Source organism: Mustela erminea, chromosome 2, assembly GCF_009829155.1.
Source record: "Mustela erminea isolate mMusErm1 chromosome 2, mMusErm1.Pri, whole genome shotgun sequence".
Taxonomy (NCBI): Eukaryota; Metazoa; Chordata; class Mammalia; order Carnivora; family Mustelidae; genus Mustela; species Mustela erminea.
The window spans coordinates 53,350,007-53,369,259 of record NC_045615.1 but is presented as its reverse complement, the minus strand read 5'-3'; the positions used below and the strand labels follow the sequence as shown (position 1 = coordinate 53,369,259).

The 19,253-nt window shown below is 38.2% G+C and overlaps 1 protein-coding gene across 12 annotated transcripts in view; it reads right to left on the bottom strand.

Annotated features, from left to right (window-relative positions):
* PDLIM5 (PDZ and LIM domain 5) overlaps window positions 1-18,943 on the bottom strand; it is a 205,313-nt gene extending 186,370 nt beyond the window's left edge. For 4 of the 12 annotated variants that reach the window (XM_032332925.1, XM_032332926.1, XM_032332930.1 and 1 more), the window contains exons 1-2: window positions 18,830-18,936; window positions 15,504-15,641 (exon numbers count right to left, since the gene is read on the bottom strand). In XM_032332925.1, coding sequence (XP_032188816.1) covers window positions 15,504-15,599 — 96 coding nt within the window. In that variant the 5' untranslated portion in view covers window positions 15,600-15,641; window positions 18,830-18,936. The other 8 variants (XM_032332916.1, XM_032332918.1, XM_032332919.1 and 5 more) reach the window with 5 other exon arrangements.
* Window positions 18,944-19,253: the final 310 nt, after the last annotated feature.

The window sequence follows — 19,253 nt, the reverse complement described above, 5'->3', positions numbered from 1 at the left end:
CGTGAAATAAATAAATAAAATCTTAAAAAAAAAAAAAAAGCTGTATCTAAAACTTCTTTTAAGGGTGCCTGGGTGGCTCAGTTGGTTAAGAGTCCAACTCTTGGTTTCAGCTCAGGTCATGATCTCAGAGTCATGGAATCAAGTCCCATGTTGGGCTCACCTTCAGCGTGGACTCGGCTTGGGATTCTCACTTTTTCTCCCTCTGCCCCCCCCCGCCATGTATACACTCTCTATATATAATATAAATAAATCTTTGGGGCGCCTGGGTGGCCCAGTCGGTTAAGCGTCTGCCTTCAGCTCAGGTCACGCTGGGATCAAGTCCCACATCAGGCTCCCTGCTCAGTGGGGAGCCTACTTCTCCCTCTTCCTCTGTCTGCTCCTCTCCCTGCTTGTGCTCTCTCTCTGCCTCTCTCTCTAGCAAATAAACAAATAAAATATTTTAAACTAAACTAAAATAAATAAATCTTTTAAAAATATATAAAGAAAATTTGTTTTATACTAGTGTATTATTTTATCATATTAATGTACTACAGATAATTCCTAAGTTGGTTGTAAAGCATTATTTTGTAAATGTAACTCAAAACTCACAGGAAAACTCAGTCTTGCTTTGAATTTGCAAAAAGCTGACCTAAATATGAAGACTGAAGTTTCATCATTTACCAAGGCATTATGATTTATTACAGCAGACTTATACCTATATAATAGTGATGACACTTTTATCCATTATCAATGTTCTTAAGGCATGAAACTGTGAATTTACTAATGTTATCAATAGGCAGCCTCTCCTATTAGATGTTAACCCTACTCAAGGGACCTCTCTGAAAGATTAAGAAATGAAAAACATTAAATCTTATAAACTCCCTCCAGTTAAGAAAATAAAAAGGTCACAAAACATAACTTTTGGCATTGGGTGCACTAACCAACCAACAGGCTAAAGCATTCTTTTTTAAAAATAGACACATTTTAAAACCTTTTTCAGCTCAACATATCAGATCTAGAATAAACATCCTAACACTCACTTTATCTTTGAGGCATACTCTTAACAAAAGTGTTACCAACATAATTTGTAAACAAGTCCTCAGTGTGTATGCAACATTTCTTTATTAAAGTAGAAGAGGTCATAACATCACAAGGAAATGAAAACAGAAGCCATCTGGGCAACAAGCTGCTTCTTAAGAGTTACAAAGAAAATTTGAAAGAACACAAAATAACAAAAAAATGTAATCAGCGTGCAAATAACAATGAAAAAATAATAACATATATTTTGTAACTACAAATAACTTTCAAAACAAACATATATTAAAATGAGTATTTTACTTCCAAATAGCCACTTTGGGTGGTTATATATTTACTCCTTTGCTCAAAAACTGTTTTGAATTCTTTCCCAGAAACTTTAACCAAAACCAATTTATAAAACACACCAGTTTGTAGATACGATAAGATCACAGTAATAGTAACCCACACTCTAATCAATCAGCTCTAATCCAAAGGAATCAGAATCCTTCTTAACTCCCCAGGAGTTGCCCCATGATTATTCCCAATGTTACCCTCCTCAGTACTGTGAACCTCGTCTCTCATTCTGACACTAGACCTACCTTATCCCACTCTGTTTTCCTCCTTGCTCACAGCATTGTTGGCACACTGGCCACCTTTCTATTCCTTGAACACACCACGCTCTTTCCTGTCTCAAGGCAGAGAGAGAGAGATCACAAGTAGACAGAGAGGCAGAGGGAGAAGTAGGGTCCCTGTTGAGCAGAGAGCCCGATGCAATGTGATGGATGCAATGTGATGCGAGGCTCAATCCCAGGACCCTGAGATCACCACCTGAGCCAAAAGCACAGGCTTAACCCACCCAGACACCCAGGAGCCCCTGGCTTCTTAGTCTTAAATCAATGCTGCCTCCTCAGTCACAGAGGCTTTTCTTGACCACCCAATTTAAAGGTAAAGACCTTACCACCAGACACTCGTCCTCTTCTCCCAATTACTCCCTAGCACATTACCTTATTAAAATTACACTGCTTATTTATTTATATATTTTAACTATCAGTCCATTTACTAGGATATAAGGTCCAAAACACAAAGGGCTTTGTTTGGCTTATCTCTGTATTTTCAGTACCGCGGCCAATACTGAGCACACCCTAGGTGCTCAATAATGAAAATGAGCAAATGACTCCATGCCCAGAGGTAGATATCATAAATTCTGCCTGCCATTGCCACTTTTGTGTCTTCTCCATGGATTCTACAGATCTTAGTCTAGAAGATCCCTGCTCCTGACACAGGCTATATGGTCAATGCACATTACTGTGCTCTCTTCCTAGATCTGATTATATATACGTCCTCTCCTACTTCTAAACTCCTTCATATATTTCATATCATTCTCCATATGCCTTTAGGTCAGAAAATAGAGACTGACCCAATATACCCAAGGGCCAGTACACAGTAAGAGATCAGTAAATAAGTGCTGACTTACACCTTGTTGTCTCAGGGCTTTGGCACAAGTCATTCAGAAGAAGGGCAGTGCCAGAAGATGATACCAAGAGGATATATCCTGCTCTACCAAGAATCTACCCATGTCTCATAAAAGATAACAATTAAAAGTAATAATAAAATCTCCAGGGACTATGCTTGAATACACTCAATTATGTTTCCTGAATTCCTACCCATGCGGTTTCTTGATCTTTCATGCAAAGAGCACACACCCATACATAAACACTTGCCCCTCTTAGGCTCACCTAACTTCCATATATGTCCAGACAAGCCTGAATTTGCACATTTACAAAGCACAGACCAGCTTTAGTTTTCTCTTTTTAAACAAAAGATACACATATTGTAAAAATTTCAAACTGTACAAAAGAGTACAGAGGAAAGTGACAGTTCCATCAAGCCTACAGCCCAGTGCAGTGTCTAAACCCTCCACCATCCAGTCACACAAAAATCAGTTTCCTGACTTAATAATTGTACTTTTGCATTGTTCTTTTTTTTCACTTATTTTTTTTAAAGATTTTATTTATTTATTAGAGAGACAGAGAGCACAAGTAGGCAGAGAGGCAGGCAGAGAGAGAGAGAGGGAAGCAGGCTCCCCGCGGAGCAGAGAGCCTGATGCGGGGCTCGATCCCAAGACCTTGAGATCATGACCTGAGCTGAAGGCAGAAGCTTTAACCCACTGAGCCACCCAGGCGCCCCAACTTTTGCATTGTTCTTAATATATCTGAGATGTTAGGTGTTATATTCAGTTCTGAGAGTCATACAAAGACATTTAAAAACTTTTAAAAGCATATGCCCAAGGTTGTAATGAAAGGCAAACTCATGAAACATTAGAAGAAAGGGCTTCCTATATAATTTCCAGCAGACTAAAAGGGAAATACTACTCAATCACTTATCTGAAAGGCTGTTAAGTAAGAAAGGGTTAGCCTCTGTTGTACCTGAAACTAAAAGACAGAAACAGAACCACTGGGTCAAACTTAGAGAAAATAAATTCTGACTGACACAGAGAAAGACCTTGGGAGGCAGGTGGTTATTATATGATGTAACCTCTGGGACATTTCCCAGAAATGTAAACCCTGCCTAAAATTAAAAACAAAACCAAAATATTTCATCAGTTAATTCTATCAGTCATGTACATTAACAAAACAAATCTAAGGAAACTGATTGCAATTGCAACCCAGCATCCCATCTGTCCTCTATTATCATTACGATCATCAGCCAATAGCTACTGAACACAAACTGGGGATTCTAGCAGGATCCCACTCCACCCACGCTGCAGAAGTTTTCTCGCCCCCTGGTGAGAGCAGTTCACCATTAACAAAGTATATGACCTATATAAATGTACTTAACTATACTGCTGTGAAACCTAATGTGAGGAGAAAAAATTTGTGCTGTTCTCTGGTTCATGGGATTAAAAAAACTGTACCTAGTTCTTTTTTAACATATTACCATTTGGTTAGTAATGAGGTGTAAAATAAAACCAAGTATAGTCAAAGATTCCTGAAGAAGTCTTTGATAAGTTCAACATTATTAAATTTTATAGTATTAAAATTTATAAGTAGTATGGCAACTTCAGCCCTCTATATCTTTGTCATGAAGATACTTAAAGCACTGTAAAGAGAACCAAACACTACTGTCATTTATTTACAAAAAGGATTTGACCTATGGTGACTGAACTCTGAAAAATGGGAAAAGCCTGGTAGTTGGGGAAAAGTAGATCTGTTACATTATTTAGTCAGTGACAATCCCCATGTAACTTAGCCTTTTCTTTTTGCTGAAATGATCTAAGTAGCAAAAGATCCATAATAAAAAAAATTTTTTTAAAAAAGCAAAGACATATATGGTTCCCAAATATTTATGTACAAAATGGAACGTCAATGGTAGACGAGAAACATCCAGACAGCATGTGAGAAATCCCTTAACAACCTGAATTCAATGTCTAGGGCCTGGAGTCTACATTTTTAAAATCTCTTAGATGGTTTTAATAATTGCTTTGGAAACCAGTCGTATCTTTTCCTAATAATCTCAGTTATTCCCATTTATACAAGTCTTTTATTCTAGAGCATGTATACACACACAATGGCGGCTGGCTGGCTATCAGTAGAGCATGCAACTCTTGATCTCAGGGTTGTGAGAGCAAGCCCCAGGTTGGGTGCAGACATTACTTAAAATGTTTTTAAAAGGGCGCCTGGATGGCTCAGTGGGTTAAGCCGCTGCCTTCGGCTCAGGTCATGATCTCAGAGTCCTGGGATCGAGTCCCACATCGGGCTCTCTGCTCAGCAGAGAGCCTGCTTCCCTCCCTCTCTCTCTCTGGCTGCCTCTCCGTCTACTTGTGATTTCTCTCTGTCAAATTAATAAATAAAATCTTTAAAAAAAAAAAATGTTTTTAAAAAAGATAGAAAAGAAGAAATACAAAAACTTCATTGTCAGGAGTGAAAACTGTCATCTATTCCCAGAAAATAGAGTATACTGGTTAAAAGCATTATTACTACTCAATTTGACTGGTTTCAAATCCTAAGCCTAATCAATTAGGCTGTTTAACTCTGGGCATGTCATTTAACTTTTCTTCCTTTTAAAATCATACTTTCTCAGAGGATCATTAATGAGAATTAAATAATGGAACATGTGCAAAACGATTAGAGCAGGGCCTACACAATAACAAGGGCTCAATAAATGTCAGCTTATTTACATCATTATTTTTATTGTTTAATATAGGAAAGAAAGGAGACCCAAGCAAGTTGGAGTAGTCAAAAATCTGAAAGAGCACTTGGTATATGAATGTGCCTTGAAGGATGGTTAGAGGATTAAAGGTAAGAAGAAACAAAGGTAGTAAGCACAAAAAATTTAAGAGACCAAGGACTTTACGGTTTAAAATGGGCATTCTGGACCATAAGCTCAATTGTTTTAAGGGGACCCATTTATATGCAGCTGGAATGCCAGGCAGAGGAGTCAAGCAATAATTCAACAGACAACAGGAAACCCTTAACTGTTCTTAAATAGGACAGTAATGTGTTAAATGCAGGATTTTAGAATTTCTACCTGGGCAAACTGCCAGCCTGAGTATAAAGAACCAAACTACAAGGAGATAAGCCAATGACAAAGTCTGGAAACACCTGTGTCTACTAAAATATCAATTATCACTCTGAGAATTGAATACCAATAACCAGAATCTTCTAGAATGGAGAGGTTCGTATACAGAAATGCCTACTATGAAAAGATCAGAAGAACTATTTGTAGACGATTTATAAGTTAGTAGCATAGAGATATGTCAAGAAAATGTCCAAAATCATGAAAATTACATGTGTAATAATACTTGTACATATGTATGAACTTCTTTCTCCAGAACATCTTTAAAGATTCCTAGTTAAGGGACAGAGCATTTGTTTTCTAAAGGACATTTGTCCCCCACTACCTTTTCTCAAGAAGAAAAATACTTTCAGAACATATCCACAACCTCCTCTGGCTAACATTATACAACCCTACTAAACTTTTTAATTTTACTATCTATAAAAGTTATAATCTCAGAAATCATTTATGAAATACATAGGCTAATTATCGCATCCTCAACAGAACCACATCATAACCCTTAAATCCCTGATAGAACAAATGGTAAATGGCATTCAACAGTTAACGTCATTAAAACAAAATTTTAGTAAGCCAAAATTTACCCAAAACAATTATGAAGAACAACGGCCATTGTTAAATCAATTTTTGGATCCTGGAACAAAAAAAATGTTTAAGAAATCACAGAATTCAAATAACAAATGGTGCAAATTCTGAGCAAGTTCCAAACTCTTCTCATCATATATTTTTTTAAGGTTTTATTTTTAAGTGGTGTGCCTGGGTGGCTCAGTCAGTTAAGCTTATGCCATCAGCTCAGGTCATGACCCGAGGGTCCTGAGGCAAAGCCCCACATCTAGTTCCCTGCTCAGCAGGGAGTCTGCTTCTCCCTCTGTCCTCCCCCAACCATACTCATGCATGCTCTCTCTCTCTCTCTCTCTCTCATAAATAAATAAAATCTTTTTTTTTAAATATTTTATTTTTAAATAATCTCTACACCCATCTTGTGGCTCAAACCCCCAAACCCCATCAAGAGTTGCATACTCCACCAACTGCTAGCTAGGCGCCCCACTTCCCATATTTAAGAATTAAGGGACACCTGGGTGGCTCAGTCTGTTAAGGCATCTGCCTTTGGCTCAGGTCATGATCTCTTCTTGCAGAGAACCTGCTTCTCCCTCTCAACCCTGCTAGTGTTCTCTCAAATAAATTTAAAAAATCGTAAAAAAAAAAAAATTACAGCAACACATGAAAGGGAAATTCCACATCCCCTTTAACCACATAAACACAAACATCCCTGGCATCCTTATTCTCTTTGTCACCAAGGTTACCAACACACATATTCTGCTGCTCAGACCAGGGTAAAATGAAGAAATACATTATGCCTCATGTTAGTATGCCTTCACAATGCCTGATTTACTATGTTATTGAAAATGTAACACTTCAGTTAAGCTCCACTGGCTAATAAAAGGTTGATAATGAAAACAGTGAGTTTTCTAGGGGTGAATTTTACTATGTCCCAGGGCCATAGTGAACAGCTCATAAAGGTCTCCTTGTCACATCATTTAAAGGGAGCTAGAGAAGATCTGAAATCCCACAATATTATCAGGCTCCAGGAGAAACTCCAAAAGTAACAACCATGACTCTATTAAATGTGATTTGCTTAAATTTTTCAGAAAGTCTACAAGGCAATATGCCAAAAACTGTTCAACAAAAAACAAACAAAATCTTTCACATGTAACTGGAAGTAATATGTTAACAGTGAGAGGAAATCTACTTAAAAATAGGAAATACATTTTTTAAAAAAGAATTAGGAAATAAATGATAGAGGGTAACTATTAATCAAAACTCCTTATGAAAAAATTCAAAGAACATCATCCCTGGAAATTAATGGTGTCATTTACAGAAGAGCAGCACATTTTTATTTCATATGTTCTCATGCAAAATGAAAAACAATGAACCACTTAAAAACAGAAAATCCTTGGTAGACTACTTGTTATTAAGAGCAATAAAAAGTAGAAAAGTGGAAATAGCCCCATCTGATCAGAAAAGATCAAAGTCTGTTGAAAAGTGTGTTAGCACAGGTATGAGGAAACAAGTATTCTTATACTGTGGGTAGGAGTGTCTTATAGAGATAGTTGGCAGTATCAATCAAAATTATAAATGTATCTACCCCTTTGACTCAGCAATCCCATTTCTAGGAATTTATCTGACAGATACATTCATAGATATGCCATATATACAAATGCAAAAATTATTGCAGTGTCAGTAAAACCAGTTGAATAAATTATGATAAATCCAATCAATGCAGCTATACAAAAAGAATGATGTATTTACTGATTTGGCGTTAAGTGAAGAAAACAAAATGACCCAAAAAAAGTATAGTTTTTAAGGATGCTGTCTGAGTTGAAAAGGAGGGTGATAAGGATATATATATGTATATACATGTATCTGTACAGATCATCTCTGAAATTATACACAAGAAACTGCTAACTGGTTGCTTCCAGGAAAACTAAATGAAAGGCAGGACAACAGGAGACTCTCCTTTATATCCTGTTGTACCTCTGGAATTTCAAACGATATGAATGTATTACCTAAAAAGAAGTATAAATTAACCAAACTTTAAAAGTGGGAAGTGTGAAAGGTTAAGAAGACTGTTTGAGTAACAAATGTGACCCAGTAAGTAAGTGCTCCCATTGTGGCCTTTTTCAAACTGCCTCTTTTCTCCTTCCATCTAATGTGCTCCTTTCCATTCCTTCCTGTTAACTTTCCCAGTCCATTTTACTCTCCTCCATGTAGGCCTATCAGGGTCACATGTTATAACTATCTAGATTGGCTTCAAGTACTAAATGCCAAAGAAGTTGATGGACTTTGTTCCACTAATCATCACACAAAATGGGCACAACATCAGTTGTTTAAAAAAAAAAAAAAAAAAAAAAAGAGTTATTTACAGTAGGGTAGATAACTGTACTTATATAAAACAAGAAAAAAAAATAAGGTGGGGAATGACAGGAAAGTGAACATCACAATATTGTAAAAAATTCTTCCAGCAGCACCTGGGTGGCTCAGTGGGTTAAAGCCTCTGCCTTCTGCTGGGGTCATGATCTCAGGATCCTGGCATCGAGCCCCACATCGGGCTCTCTGCTCAGCAGAGAGCAGCTCTGCTCGGCCTCCCCCTCTCTCTCTGCCTGCCTACTTGTGCTCTCTGTCAAATAAATAAATAAAATCTTTAAAAAAAAAATTCTCCCAAACCTAACTTTAAACACTCATTCAATACTGTCTCCTGTGTCTTTTCATAAATATCTTATTACCAAAAAAAAAAAAAAAAACCCACTTAATAAAAAAAACAGACTATCTACGATAAAAAAGTGATTATCCCACTTCATAATTTAAAAACCAAACCTGAATTCCCAACAGGGCTATGGAGTGGCTCTGCACCTAGAATACCTAAGTTAACGGTCACCATAGTCACTGCTCCTTAACTGCTTAAGCTAACTGCTCTTTTCATTCCCTTATGTCCTTTATTCGCAAATGTATGCATATATTAGTATTTCACATGCTAGGGTCTTATTCTGTCACATTTTATATTATAGAGTCAATATTTCTGTATCCCAAAATTTAAATAAAGGCCTAGAGTCTCACCTACTAAAACTGAAACAGAATTAACCCTTACAAGACACCAAAGAAACAACACCTTCTTCGTCCAGAGCAATGTTTGCTTCTGAAAGAACTAACTCCTATCAGGTATTTTCCCCCGTGCAGTCATAACTGGGAGAAAAGGCCATGACTGATCTTATGGTATATGGGACTCTAGGTAGAACTACTGCAAAGAGGATATTTTGGACAAAGACAACTGGTTAACTGTATATTCACACTGCAACCTGACCAACAACCATTATAAAGAAAAGCTCTTCCTGAAAGTTCTCAAAAATAACTGAAGTCCACAGTCTTCAATATTCTCAGTTTGAGGAGATATTATACCTAATTGTAAGTAGGTGAACAAGTTATGTAAAAATATCCTTTACTTGGGTTTAAAATGTTATTCTTGGAGCACCTAGGTGGCTCAGTCCGATAAGCATCCAACTCTTGATTTTGGCTCAGATTGTGATTTCAGGGTTTTGAGATCAACCCTAGCATCTGGCTCCACAGTGGGCTGGGCATGGAGCCTGCCTAAGATTCTCTCTCCCTCTGCCCTTTCCACACCCTACCCCCATCCCCACACATGCATACTCTCTCTCTCTCTCTCTAAAAAAATAAAGTAAAATAATGCGTTATTCTTATTTCGCCCAATCTCCATATTATTTCCTCCATGACGTACAGAAGGCCTACAGACAGTAAAAGTCCTCTTATTTTAACAGATAACTTTCCAAAATGCCCAACATTCATTAAAATCTGAAAAATCAAGCTCCCCTTTTCTAGAACTACTAATTTACAACCAAACACAGATAAGATTTTTCATTTATTTACAATAACAATCCAGAAAAACATCTTCAGAATTATCTTGAGATTCTTTACCTTGTAACCACAATGACAGAAAATCACCACTTAGGAAAAAAAGCCAGTCTCTGTGCCCCACAAAAAAGGTAATTAATATTTTAAAAGCAGAAGATGAACATACATGTGAAATATACATTATGTAGTTATACAAACTAAATCCTTAACTTTCCAACTTGGCATAATGACAGAGTAGTTGGAAGGGACTGTAAAAGAAAAACAGCTTAAAATTAACAATGGGCCCATTTATTCAAGGTAGGATGGTTCTCCCATTTCAGCTTGAGAGGACTGAAAGTCTCTTTCTATCCTCCTCTAGGAGGGAAACTCTGCAGCTGGCCTGTCTGGAGAATCACTCAAATATATTCACAGCTTTGCTCGAAGTCAAGCAATGGCACGAAAAGCCTTCATCTTCACTTTCTACTGAAAACCAACACAGAGAATGTTGACTTTGAGGTATTAAAATTTCATCCTTCAAGGATCATTTCAATTAATTTCTCCTGCAGAAAGCCGACCCCACAAATAAAAAAGCCCACTGAAACTGAGAAACACTTATCTGTATCTTTGTAATTTCACCAAATACTGTCTTGTGATAGGTCTTTAACAATGTCTAGTACGGCACTTAATTCTTTTCTCCCCAACCTTTTTACCCCCCAATATTTTATACCTTCTTAAATGGTTTCTAGAAAGTATTCCTATAACTGCTGAATAAATGAATTCTTGGCAAAATGTTTCACAGCTGTCTTTTCTCTGTTCTATCTTATACTCCCAAGCCGAGCTCCATAATCCAGAAAGTAGTAAATTTCCTTTGCTTTTTAAATCCAACTAAAATCTTGTCTGAGTTGGTAACAACTAATCCTCTCCTAACTCTTGAGAATCAAAATCATTATTTGTATTAATATTAATTTGTATTAAAATATTTGACCTCATTCTTATCTGAAGAAACAATGTAGATGTTTTATGGAGAATTGGGAGCTCATCTTCAGGAAATTCAAATACTGACATTTAAGGAAAAAAAAACTCTAATATCATAAATCAGAAAACACAAAACAGAGTATTGTAACCTTAAGATGCCATACTTAAAAGATGTTATTCACAAATATATCATCCTTCCTGTAATTCCATCGTGAGGAACATCAACTTGCCAAAATATGGCCTTGAATTGTGCAAGAAGTCTCCTATTTCTTCTTATAAAATATACTGGCAAAGACCAATAACCCACACTGCTACAAAGAAACCCATCCCCACATTCCATGGCTTCAAGGCAATTCCATAAATACAGGGTCATAAAAAGGCGGCCTACAAACTGTTGTAGCCAGCACTCCATTTTAAGAATAGGAAACTGAAGACAATGACATGTGATTATATAGTTACAGTAATGTGAGGATCCTTTTAAAAGTTTCTAAGACAATCTTGTCTTAGAAACGGTCCCACCTACTAAAAAAGAAGGCAAAACTTGTACACTATAGATAATGGGAAAATCTATGTGAAATGTTAAATATTGTATAGTTGGCAAGAAAAAAATGTATAGTTTGCATTCTTTAAAACACAAAGTCACACCCAGCATATTCACATGCTAATAACAACAAAATCTCAGGAAAACAGAATGTTCAGGTCCCAGCCAATGGTCTACTTATGACATATACATTTGCTATCACTGGGTTCCAATGTTATAAGGGAATGTAAATAGCCCTATGGAGCTGGACATAGCAACAAATGAACAGAGAAAAAACTGTATGCTTTTGGACTCTAAACATAAATATGCAGCTTCCCAGCTAAGCACAAACTTGTGATTTTTCTTTTCTTTTTCAATTCCAGTAGACTCTAAGTAAAAAAAATAACTCCTACGTTACCCATAATTACAGGGCATTTGATATTGCAAGTCTCAAAATATTTTTTCTTCTTAATATTATAATATTATTGGGACGCCTGGGTGGCTCAGTTGGTTAAGCAGCTGCCTTCGGCTCAGGTCATGATCCCAGGGTCCTGGGATCGAGTCCCACATTGGGCTCCTTGCTCGGCAGGGAGCCTGCTTCTCCCTCTGCCTCTGCCTGCCTCTCTGTCTGCCTGTGCTCGCTCGCGCTCTCTCCCTCTGTCTCTGAAAAATAAATAAAAATCTTTAAAAAAAAAAAAATTAAAAATATTATAATATTATTGTTGTAAAAAATAAGAGCTAAGAGAATACAATGTACCCGACCTTGCTAATAATTTCATACCTATCATTAATATGAGAAGCCCTAAATTAATGTTTTAAGGCATGCTGTTAAGTTTTAATTACTTTTTGACACATTAATTAAACAATTTAGTGACCACAGAAATATCTCCCAATAATTTTACATAATTAAGGCAGAATAAATATAACTAGAGAACTAAGTAAGACGAGGTGTAACATTACTAATCTTATTACAACAATATAAATTAGTTATTAGGCACACATCTTTATTAGGCAATGTTATAGGCATGTTTGAACTGAACCACACAAGGGGTTAAAAGTAACTACAGTGAAAGCCAACAGCCTAGCAGCACAGTTGAGCCAACATTCCCTTCTCTCCTCCCCTCCCCTTCCCATCCTCTCCAGTCCAGAATGAATTGCATGCCCCACTGCACAAGGCCCAAAAAGGTCACAGGAGATGGCAGAGACTTTTGTAAGAGAACAGAAATAACTCAGCAGCTTTGTTACCATAGTCTCTTTTAATCAGTATGTTCAAAATCCTTTAATTAGCACTCTGTCTACACAAGGAAAGCATTTCTTCTGTGCCAAGGGAGGGCACATATGTATGTACACAGTGTTCTGTTTTATCAGCATCACAACATGGAGCTAGGCCTCAAATTGTCTGCCAGGAAACTAAAGCACAGAAAACTCTTTTAAAGGCATGGTACCACAAAACTTAGACACCACATTTGCATTTCTACTACCAAACCACACAGTGATTTAGTTTGTTTCATTAGGTGTCAATTTGTTTCTGGACTTCTTCCCCACCAAAACTGGATGCATTTTAAACTAAACAATAACTTCTATAGTCCATTATTTATAAAGTAAGATATTCAAACTTAATATTAATAATGTTAACAGAACATAAAAACAAGACAATAGTAAGGTATCATTCTTTTCCTCATAAGAGATCTTCAGGAAGAGAAAAAAATTGCCTTGCTCAAACACGAATAAATCGTAAGACCCATTTTCACATGGATGCTTTCCATTTAAAATTTCATCCAACCATGGTCTTAAAACTTAAAGGCTGGATTACATATATGCATTTCCTTGTAAAATCTGATTAACTGGAATCAAGACAGAAATTGGTGGTAAATTAAAGTTAACTGTTTAAAAAATAAAATAAAATAAACTGTTTAAAAAATCCACAGACAAGAAACAAGGAAAACTCCATTAGTAAATTGGGATTAGCTGTATTTTAGCTATTTTCACATGTTACAAACTTAATCTCTCAAAATTAAGGTGTGTGTATATATAAGCAGCAGTGTATGTGTATACACACACACAACACACACACACACATATGTAATTAAAACAACAGCCTCCGAAACTCCTGATTAGAGAAACCACCTAATTAAAGAAACAATATGTAGATAAAATTTATCATTAGGGAAGCAGCATAACATAAATCCTTGAAAGCCAGCTCTTCCACACCAGCCATGCGAGCTCATAGCACGGTTTTGTACAATGGGTACGGTACCACTATTTCACAGGTTGACAGGATAATTAAATAAATGAGATGATGCACTTAAACACTTGGCAAAAATCCAAAAGTTTGCTTGCAAGGCTGTTGGGGGTGGGGAGTAATAGAAGGTATTCTTGTGCATTGCACAAAAGTATAAATTGACACAGCCTATCGAAATTGTATATATATGTGTCCATATATATGCATGTGTATACACACACACACACACACACACACATAAACAGTTGACTCTTGAACAGCATGGAGGTTGGGGCACTGACAGCATCATACAGTCAAAAATCTACATATAACTTTTGACTCCCTCCAAAATTTAACTATACTAATAGCTTACTGTTCACTGAAAACCTTACCGATAACAAAGAATCTATTAACACATATTTTCATGTTATATATACTGTACTTTTATAATACAGTAAGCTAGAAAAAAATATTAAGAATATCATAAGGGAGTGCTTGGGTGGTTTGATTAAGCATCTGACCCTTGAATCTGGCTCAGGTCATGATGTCAGGGTCTTGAGATCAAGCCCTGCATCAGGCTCCATACTCATTGGGAAGTGTGCTTGAGATTCTCTCCCTTTCCCTCTGCCCCTCCCCAAGCCTGCCTGTGCTCTCTCTCACTCTCTCTAAAATAAAAAAAAATCAATCTTAAAAAGAAAAATGAAAATCAGAAGGAAGAGAAAATACATTTACAGTATTGTATATATATTTATTGGAAAAGAAATCCCTGTGTAGTGGACCTACACAGTTCTTATCTGTGTTGTTCAAGAGTCAACTGTGTTTATACATACACATAAAAAATTATGCGTATATGGTATCCACCACAGCACTGTTTGAAATAACAATACTAGAAACAATATAAATGCCTTTCCATAGGGGACTGGTTAAATTTATGTTACTTCCCTACAAGAGAATTCTACATAGTTGTTTAAAACAAAAACAAAAACCTTCAGGGAAAGTTCTCCACGATAAATTATTGAGAAAAAAAGACACGGAGCAGTGTGTATAACATGCTCATATAATTAAAAGGGGAGTGGATATTCCTATTTGACTATGAAAAAAAGCCCTCTGGAACATTATACAAGCAATTAATAGCAAGCAGAAACAGTGCTTGACATATGTCATGCTTCAAAAAAACACCATCATCATCATGAAAATATATCCTTAAATTGTATACACAAAATACATTCAAACTAAATCAATAATGTAGTAAACAACAAAATCTCAATTATTTATAAGCTGACTATCTAGGAGATCCAAGCCCTCAATCCCTCTTCAAATATAAGCAGTCTCTGGCAATTCTACTGTTGACTATCACCTTCACCAGAAAGTGAGCGGAGGAAATAACACCCAAAACAGTCATTTTATTTGATATTGATCAACAGTTTTTAATTAACAGCTTCTGGAGCTGAAAGAAACAACGAAAATCCCATTGTGCAGCCTTCTAGTATATTACATATAAAGAAACTAAGGTTAAGATTCCCCAAATTAGTGACAGTTTAAATATCTGAAGTCTACCACCTATTTAAATGCTTTCCATTTCCTTATTAATAAGATGGGGGAGACCGAAAATAAGCTCAACTGAAATCAATTATCCTTGCTAAATTACCTCCCCTCCACATCTTTTATTATACATAACTAAGTTTTCCGAGATTAAATCCCATAAGCAATTGTAATGAGTACAGGTTATCCAGAGAATTCAACAACTCAGCCCTGAAGTTTCCAGGATTAAGCACTGAATGAACATCTGTAATAAAATCTGTGAAGTTTGCTTACACTAGAGATTGTCAGAGGCATGTTGAAATCCTTGCCACCTTGCAGCCGGAAACCCCAAGGAGCTGGGCCAACCAAGGACACACTGTAGTTGCTCATGGCTCTGATAGCTCAAAGTCCAATCTCAGAAAACGAAAGAAACTGTGAAAGAAAATTAGATGGTTAACAAAATGTTTATCTGAAGCCCCATTACCTATTTAATTGTACTTAATATAAACTCAACTAAATTATGTTCAGTATTTTGTTTCGGGGGTATGAGAAGATACTGAGGATAAGTCTACATTAAGTTCTCATTACAGTCTTTTCAGGAATAGGAATCTATGAGCTAATACACAATTTCTAAACTGATGCCAACTTCCATGGTCTAAAAATTCCGCATCAGAATCTATTTCTAGACATTTGATCAGTTCTATAACTTGCGACAGTCTAATTTGTGGCTTCTTGCATACAGACTTTAACTCAAAGTACTTTATAACACTTCATTACACATAGGAGAAAGAATAAGATTTTATTTCAGGTTTAATTCAAAATGATTTTCCCCTCCCCTCTACCGCATGCATTCTTTCGCCTGCAGTTGGTAAGAGTCCTTAAATTCAAAGCTACTCTCCGATATGAAAAGGACTGCGAATCTGTAGACTCTCACTCATGCTTTCCACATACAAAACTCTTTAAAGTGTTTTTTAATGCACAAAACTATTCTCTCCAATCATAAACGACAATTTGTATTTCCTCTTAGAAGGACATGGTATTTTCAACACTGAGAGCAATATTTACTTTTCCTTTAGACAGACAATGATAGGCAATCCTCTAGCAGCACAGTGATATTTCAGTGAGAACTTGCTTCTTATTTTATACACACATCACATAAAGCAAAGTAAAGAATGAGCATTAACCACACAGTGAATGAGACTGACTAAATGGGGTAGAAATAGAAGGTCAATGCATGAAAGGGAACTGGAGCTTTAGAAAGGCAGCAGCACTTCAGCGCTCTTTTTTGTTTTGCTGTAAGTGCACTCATAATGACTCTCATGGTTTTACTTTTATAGGATTTTTTAAAAAGTGTGACTTTGAGTTTGGTATTGGTTGGTATGATGGTTATGTGTAGTGGGCGAAATTGGGAGAAATGGGTATTTTCTAAAATGTAATATTACGAAACAATATTATTTTGCCCTTTAAAGTGTTAAAAATATAGTGGATGTATAATTTAATCATTTTAAATCACATTTTTTAAAAAAACTGTTGAAGACACACTTCCTTGGAAAATCTGTGCTGTTAGACTAAATCACTACCTTATATTACCTGTCTTAAAATATTTTTCCATTTTTTTAACCATTCAAAACTCTGATCCCATTACACCAAATTAATATTGGCACATGTAGGTATGTGAACCATTGGGAATATTAAAAACAAACAGATTACATCTTCTCATAAGGGGAAAATGAGGCAAAACTTTCAAGTCTGGTCCTTAAAGAAAAATTAAGCCAGTGAAAAATCTGTACAGTACCTACCCAGAAATGAAATGAGCTTTCCACAGGCATAGCTAATACACATTCAGTACTGATGTAATACACACAGCGCACTAAAAAGACCCAACGGCCATGCCAGAAGTCAAACTGTTAGATACCCATGAACACCACATAGTGAGATAATTAAGAGTCACACATAATTTAACTGCTTTCCCGCTGTAATAAAAGATTTTCATAGAACTAGTAAAGAAAGACTGTTCTGATGTTCGCATTTATGATACAAATCAGAAGAGTGTAAAGCCAACAGATATTTCACAGGAAGCCTGCCCCCTTCCTTTCTTAATCTTTAACTTGTATCAAGAGAACAATGTGAAAGTTAGGCTCAACTTCCTCTGGACCCACTGTTTCCTACAAGAAAATGTATGCAATTTATATATCAAACCATGTACATACAACTTCCCTTTACTTGGGAATTCCCTTCATAACTTGACCTCATTTATTAAAATTTACTGGCAAGGTCACAGCCACACTACAGAACCACTGTCATTTCTAGTATGCTCTCTGTTAGCTTCATTTGCCTTAAAACATTCTGATCCCTATGCAATGGTAATACTGTTATTGGCTTTTTCCAGGTCTCCCCCATCTGGTTATTAGTACCCAAGCTCCTCCTAAAATACTAAGCAGGGAGGAAATAGTGAGCTGCCTATTCTGCTTTCAAACACGAAAAAATGTTGGACCTTCCCGTACAGTTTGGGGTTTTCTCTTAGGGAAAGTCTAAACAATGTCTTCGCTTTAATATTTGAGAAGGAAGTTTGGTATTTCCCACGCTTCTACGCCGGCTTCTTCGGTGAATGGGAAGGGGGAAAGGAGAACTCAAAGTGACAAGAAGGGCCTGAAATTAACGAGCAGTATCTTTAGATTCTCTTTTCCCCCAAATTCAGAGATAATGGGGATAGAGCTGAGGAACTAAAGCCACAGGCACATGATGAAAGCAGTCGACACGAAATTTTCCAGCAGAGGTTCACGCCTAGCCCTGTTTGCCAAATAAGGCTCCGGAGCCGGCTATTTCCGTGGCTGGCAGGTCCGACGTCCTCAACCGTCAGAAGGCGGACTTGGGATAGGATCTGGCGATCACACCCTAGACCTACCCTGTCGACGCAGCCACGAATTTTCTTTCCTAGCTCTGCCCTGTCCAGACGCCCTTCCTTTTTCCACTTATTGTCAAATGCACTGAACGCACAGTCTTACAAAAGCCCCAACAAGTACTCAAGTCTTAATAAATCTGGCGATTATGACAGATTTTTTTTTTTTAAACAAGCTTTATTTCTGGTCGCCCGGCTGTTTCCCCAAACAGGTACGCAATTTTAAGTACCTGGAAGGAAATAAACACTTCTCAGCGCGAAAGCAAACAAAAAAAACAGCAACACGCCTTTCCCGTTTAGTCTCGCTCCCTACACCCCTGCAGGAGGTGGGTGTACCCAGACGCCAAAGTAGGCGCCCGGCGACGCCCGGCGACTCCCGGCAGCCGGCTGGCCGGCGGGTCGCTGCGGGGGTGCCCCAGAGCTCCACGTCCCTGCCTCCGCCACACTCGTCCCGGCCGACCCGAGCTCCAGGAACTTCCAGTGCTCGCCCTCTGGCCTTGCGCCCACTCCCGCGCCGCCCTTCCCCGGGAGCTCCTCTTCCCACGCGGCACTCTCACCTCCGCCGCTCCAGAAAGCACCTGAGGAGCCGTCCCCGCGCGAGGCGCGCCTCCTCCTGCTCCCCAGCTGGGCTTCCCTCCGCGCACCGGGCGCAGGGAGACCGCTTCCCCCCTCCTCCCTGCGGGATAGAGGAGCAGCGCATCCCCGACCGGCGGTCACTCACCTCCACTGCGGCGCGGCGCTGCCTCCGCCTCCGACTAGCGCTGACAAGTGATTCGGGGTGCGTGCGCCGTCCCCACCGCCCGGCGAACTTCCGCCTCCTTGCACTCCCCGACCCCGCCCCCAGGCGGAGACACGCTCCCCCCTCCGCCCCCGCTCCGCTCCCGGCCACGCCCCCGGCCCGGCCGGGCTGCCCCAGACGGGCGGAGCAGGGTACGCAGGAGTCTGGCGCGCGGGCTTGCTTAGGCGAGCTGAAGCCAGTACCGGAAAACAATGGAGCTACCGAGTTTCGGTGGGGGTAGTCCGGGGATTTCGGGCAGTACCTGGCAGAGGTACGCTCTGCGTGTCTGTTTTGTAATGGACGCATTTCTCTCTCCAGAAACTTTGAATTGGCAAGCAGTTGTTCTGGCTAAAAATAGAAGAGGGCT